This window comes from Lathyrus oleraceus, chromosome 5 (genome assembly GCF_024323335.1).
Source record: "Lathyrus oleraceus cultivar Zhongwan6 chromosome 5, CAAS_Psat_ZW6_1.0, whole genome shotgun sequence".
In the NCBI taxonomy this organism is placed as follows: Eukaryota; Viridiplantae; Streptophyta; class Magnoliopsida; order Fabales; family Fabaceae; genus Lathyrus; species Lathyrus oleraceus.
This window is the reverse complement of record NC_066583.1, coordinates 620,489,778-620,496,157: the sequence shown is the minus strand read 5'-3', so window position 1 is coordinate 620,496,157 and position 6,380 is coordinate 620,489,778. Positions and strand designations below refer to the sequence as shown.

Sequence of the window (6,380 nt, the reverse complement as noted above, 5' to 3'; positions counted from 1 at the left end):
CTTCTCCTGACATGCACATCATGCTCTATCGAACACTTCCCAGACTCTTTATCTCTTAGAAATCCGTCTATTTTCTTATTCCAAGCTCTTGGAGCTTGCTTTAGTCCACATAGGGCTTTCTCCAGCCTGTATACTTTCCTTTCTTGGTCATGTTTGACAAACCCAACTAGTTGTCTCACATACACCTCTTTGTTTAGATGGCCATTCAGGAATTCACATTTCACATCCATCTGACATATCGACCAGTTATGCATATTTATTAGACCAACAACCAACCTGATTTTTTCGATTCTATCTATTGGTGCAAAGACTTCACCACAGTCAATTTCTTCTTTCTGAAGAAACCCCTTTGCTACAAGTCTTGTCTTATGTCAAATTACTTCACCTTTTGGATTCGACTTGGATTTGTATACCCATTTCACATCAATTTCCTTCTTCCCTTTTGACAATTCGACTAGTGACCAAGTATCATTGTCTTATATGGACTTTATCTCATCCACATTTGCTTTCATCCACCTTGAGTCTTTCAATGCTTTAGTTGCACTGACTGGCTCAGTATCTGCATAGAAGGCATAGTGTACTAAATCACCTTCATCATCGACTACATCATATGATATGATTACACATTCCTTCAGTCTTGCAGGCATGTTTCTGGTTCTTTGAGGTATGCTTGTTCTAGCTTAACCTTTGACAGCTTCTTGTCAAACTTCTCTAACAGTTTATTGAACATCTCTAATAGCTTCACTAGTCGGTTCATCACATAGGATTCTCACTGAATCCTTCTTGATATTCTTAGTCTAATCTCACTCCTCAAGCTCATCTACGATCACATCTCTGTTGATCACGACTTGCTTGTTCACTGGGTCGAACAGATTATATCCACTAGTCGAATGATATCCCACTAGGATCGTTTGACTTGATTTATCATCCAACTTTCTTCTCAACTGATTTGGAACATGTCTATGTGTTATGGATCCAAACACCTTCAAGTGGCTTAATCTAGGTTTGACACCATACTAACATTCTTCTGGTATGACACCTTCAACTCTCTTTTTCGAACATATGTTCCATATGTATGTTGCAGTCGACACAACCTCACCACATAGCTCATTTGGGAGGTGTTTTCCTTTCAACATACTTCTCACCATATTCATAATGGTTATGTTCTTTCTTTCAGCAATAGCATTTTTTGAGGAGTGTGTGGTGGCACCACTTCATGCACAATTCCTTCTTTTGTACATAGTGTTTCGAAACCTTTCGACACGTACTCCTCACCTCCATCTGTCTTGAGAACCTTAATCTTGTGACCACTCTATCTTTCAACCATTTCTTTGAAATTGGTAAAAACATCAATCACATCACTTTTCTTCTTGATTAAGTAGGTCCACAACTTTCTGCTATAATCATCAATAAATGTAACAAATTACTTGTTACCTCCATGTGAATCTACCTGGAAAGGACCACACGTGTCTGAGTAGATTATCTCAAAAGTGGATTTTGACTTGCTTCTTGTATCCTTATTGAAGTTATTCTTGTGTTTCTTTGCTTAAACACATTCTTCACATACTTCTTTTGGAATATGGATTTCTAGTAGGCCTGAAACCATGTTCTTCCTCTTTAGATTACTGATGTCATTAAAATTCAAGTGACCAAGTTTATAATGCCATAAAAATTCATCTCTGCTAGCTGCAATCGCCAGGAATTTGTGTTCCAACACATCAAGTTCAATCCTGGAAGTTCTATTTTGAGACATAACAGCCTCAAGATTAACCTGTTTCTCGAGTCGATCACTCTCATCATTCTATCTTCTATCAATACTCTGTAATTCCTCTCAATTAGCTGACCTATACTTAGCAGATTACTCTTCATTCCAGGTATGTACAACACATTGGAAATTACTAATTATTTTCCATCATTTCTCCTCATAACATCACCAATACCTTTAGTAGATAGAGTATTGTCGTTTGCAAATTTTACCTTGTTCTTTAAAGAGGGACGAATGCTGATAAACCAATATTTTCTTCTAGTCATGTGCAATGAAAAACCTGAGTTGAGATGCCATTGATCTTTGAATTTTTCTTCATCTTTTGTTGTGGCCATTAACATCACTTCATCTTCTATAAGTTTTTCCATCACTTTCTTGATCTTTCTTGCCTCCTCGACATTGACTTGCATAATGGCCATACTTTTGAAAATTGTAGCACTGAATATGACTTTTATCAGGTTTTCTTCCATCACCTCTCTCTCTACCTACACCACCACCTCTATGATTGCCTTGGTTAGAATATTGTCTCTGATTCGACAAACTACCTTCTTGATGATTTCCTCTACCTTTCAAATTATTATAACTTTCTCTGCCCTTTTTACCATTCCATTTTATTTTGTTTTTCTTAGTTGACTGAGCTTGCAAATCCACATCAGTCTTCGGCTTGCTTCTAGTTCTTTCAGCCATTGGTTGTTCACGAGATTCAAGAGTCCCTTGAAGCTCTTGTTTTGTCATGTTTGACAAATCCTTCGATTCTTCTATGGATACTACCACATGATCGAACTTTGGAGCCAATGAGCTCAAAAACTTTGACACTACATATTTTGATGTCAACACTTCTCCATACGTTTTGATTTGATTCACCATTTTCGTTACTCTGGTGAAGAAATTAGTGAAACTTTCATTGTCTTCCATCTTAAGCAATTCATTCATTCTTTTATGAGTTTGTAACCTCATATCATTCACTTTATCAACGCCTCCAAATGATTTTTCCAGGATATCACATACTTCCTTTGTTGAATCTAAATCACCAAATTTCTCAAAGTTGTCTAGATAAACACATTGATAGATTATAAAGAGAGCCTTATAATCCCTTTTCTTCAAATATTTATGTGCAACCTTTTGTTCATCTATAACATTCTCTCCAATTGGGGTTACTTCATTCTTCACAAGATCCCAAATATATTGATAATAGAAAACCCTTTTCATCTGCTTACACCAATTTTCATAGTTCTTACCATTCAAGATTGGAAGATTCATTGGAAAATATTCGTTCAGATGACTCATTGTGATTCAATGCATTTCAAAGATCACAAGGTCAATGCTTTAGATACCAGATGTTGGGAAAACTCCAATCTTGAAGTTAATCGAATTAATCTTGATGAACAAGAATCAATCTTTCTGATTGATCACACATTTTTTTATTCACCCTTCACTAGGTGAAACAACCACCCCTTGGTTGTAAGATGATTCTACACTACACAGAGAATTAAAGAAGAAAACAATGCAATTGAAAGTCGGAGAAAAGGAATTATGGGAAGAAGAATAAAAATGTATGTTGTGCGAACTACACTCAAAGTGTTTGTTATAATGTTTGTTAATCACAGTTGTGATTTGAGAATCTACACAATACTTGCTTGTTGCAAATGAAATAGAGCTCCTCTATATTTATTGATGAGATTACTTGCATTCTAAGTAATCCCTAAAAATAACTAACTCAAATAAAACATAGCTAAGTTAATTATTTCGACTCTGTCGACACCTTCGACAACTACATGCTTTGACAGACTATATTTGACTTTTTATCAAATATAGCAAATACATACTATGTTCGACACAACCTAATTTCGACACTCATCGAATACAAATACACAATCTCTACTTCGACACAAAGAATTACATATTTAACACTATTTAGATAGCTAAGTAACCTTCATTGACTACATTAATATGTATTTATTGAAGAAATATGTAATTAAATTCTTCATTTCAATTCTCCTTAACATCTATTTTCATATTTACAATACATTAATTTTAGTTTAGGAGCCTATGGGCTAAAGCCATAAATGAGGTTTAGCAAAATACAGAAGAGTCCAAATCTCATCTTATGAACTTAAATGTGAACAAAATATCTCGTACCTAAGTAGGAATATATTGTTTGGTGAAAGTTAACCCACCACTATCGGTTGTTACATGCACATATCTTTATGAGAATTTTTTAATGCATCCTATATGTTTCTTAGGCACCACGTGAAAATACAAAAATTCCCCCCATTTTTGGAGATGCATCTCCGGGCGCACCCAAACACACACTAAACACATATCATTCTGAGTGACGCCCTATTGTTTGGTTTATTTTATTGCAGAGATGCATCTCCAGAAGTTTCTCATAATTACATTTCCATAAGACAGGCACATTAGTACCAGATCCAAAAACATGTAATTTTCCAAATTGAAATTAAGCTTCGTAAAATAAAATTAGGATTACATAGATGAATTCAACATAAAATGCAACATTACACTTCAATATCCAGGTGGATGCTTTAACATCTTCAGAATATCTTCGACCGATCTTGAAATTTCCGCTTCCAACTCGAGCGCAACTTTTGTTTTGAAAATCTATTCCATGTAACCTTTACATTCGAGCGTAACTTTTGTTGAACACAGTCTTTCGTCCGTTGCCAACCGACAGTGAAAGGTTGTCGCATCTCGGAGAAACGCGCACACGAAAATAGAGTCACCACCAATGTTATTTATCCCAAGAGAGGAAAATGAAATACTAAGTAAACCTACAAAAGGGTGAATCTGATGGTCTCGCAACCAAGAGATGGGTAAGGGACTCGATTATGCAAGGGGAAGGTATTAGCATCCCACACGTCTGTAGTAATCTATAGGATTCACTCTTGTTGTTCTAATCAAAGGGCGTGTCGAGTCTAAATCAAGGTTGTAAAGGGAATGCATGAGAATAAATTATTAACAAAGAAAAAGAAAAGGTTTTTATTATTGCGCTCGCTTAGGGTTATACATTCATGGGGCATCAACTTAACATTAAAGTAAACCTTTATACATGTTAGACAAAACCCTAAGGGTCATGCACAAGAGGTTTTGGAATTAGAAGGCCTAAAAGAAAGTAAACACTTAAGCAAGCTATCATACAAGACTATAAGTGTTGAGTGCTTAACTTAGCATGGCATAAGAAGGTGAATTAAAGTGAAAAAGATGAGAATACATACAAGCCAGCAAATAAGGCACAATAAACTCATCATCAATCAATCATGCTTGGGAAAAAGATATCACAAATTTGCACAAATGTAGGATCACAAACAACTCTAATTGGAAACTAGTCCTCTAATTTAGGTGCTAACAAACAAAGACAAAGGAGAAGGGACATGGTGAATAAATAAGAGACAAACATGAACAATATGATCAACTTAAACATTTCTCAATGGCATACCGAAACTCCACACAAAAATTGAATTCAAAGCATAAACATTCAAGTAAGCAAGCATTCATTCAAGTCAACAAGATAAGTCAACAACTCTTAAACAAGAAGTATGGGCACAAATAAGTTTTAAAAAAAATACAAGTCAATAGATTAAGCATGACATTCACACACGAGATACCTATAATCATCATAAAAGTATCATGTCAAACCATATCCAAAGAGGGAGGCCAAAGATGAACATGGTGAACTCTAGACATGCCTCTAAATGGAAAAAAATATCATGTTAAACAAAAGTAAGGACGAAACATGGAAATCAAGTATCAAAACCAATAAGTCATAAACAAATTGCATTCTATATCAATCATGTAAGATAACCAAATATAGAGAAGTCATGGCATAAGGTATGCTTAAGGAAGGATCACAAAGTGGGCAAGAAAACATCATGAGCAAAACTCGATTGTGAAATCAAACAAAAAGACATGGGATGATCTATAAAAATGAGTAAAGAAGCTTTACCTCATGGTATCTTAATCAAGAACAGGAGAAGATAATAGATCCTAAATGGTTGCACAAGTGCATTCCCTAAACAAGCAAGCAAAGCAAACAAAGGTTATCCAAATATACATGCAATCTATCACTCAAAAGAAAAATTTATGAGGCTCAAAAGACAAGTGAAAAATTAATAACACAAAAAGAAGTCAGAAGCTTAAGAATGTCTTAACATGTGTCTAAAATTATGGCCAAGAAAAAGTTCAACATGACATCAATCATCAAGCCTTACAATCCATCATTGATCATACAAGTCAAGCATCAAGAAAGGATTCAAACTTGGACCAAAATGAATGATTAAATCACCAGAATAAAACCCAAATGTCCTACATACATGTGTTCTAAGTGTGTACAAAAATTGGGGGGGGGGGGGGGGGGGGGGGGGGGGGAAGTCAAAGGGAATCAACAAGAACAAAACCCTAATTCAAAAACTAGGTCAAACCAAACACATTTTATGATATAATTAAAATAAAATATTAAAACAATTATAAAAATAAAATAAAATAATGTAGAAAATTAAATAACATGTTAAAATATAATCATTATTTTTTGGATAATTTTTGGATCATTAGAAACATTAAAAAATTAGAATTGAAAAATAAAATAAAAGAAATAAAAAGG

At 34.7% G+C, this 6,380-nt stretch overlaps 1 protein-coding gene across 1 annotated transcript; it reads right to left on the bottom strand.

Annotated features, from left to right (window-relative positions):
- Positions 1–2,110: 2,110 nt before the first annotated feature.
- Positions 2,111–3,052, bottom strand: LOC127082466 (uncharacterized). Its single transcript, XM_051022704.1, has one exon. The coding sequence runs from the start codon at positions 3,050–3,052 to the stop codon at positions 2,111–2,113; it is 942 nt and encodes a 313-aa protein (XP_050878661.1).
- Positions 3,053–6,380: the final 3,328 nt, after the last annotated feature.

What these genes read in the sequence shown, in the direction of transcription:
- LOC127082466 (XM_051022704.1), bottom strand. Translation starts at nt 3,052, where the DNA reads ATGAGTCATCTGAACGAATATTTTCCAATGAATCTTCCAATCTTGAAT.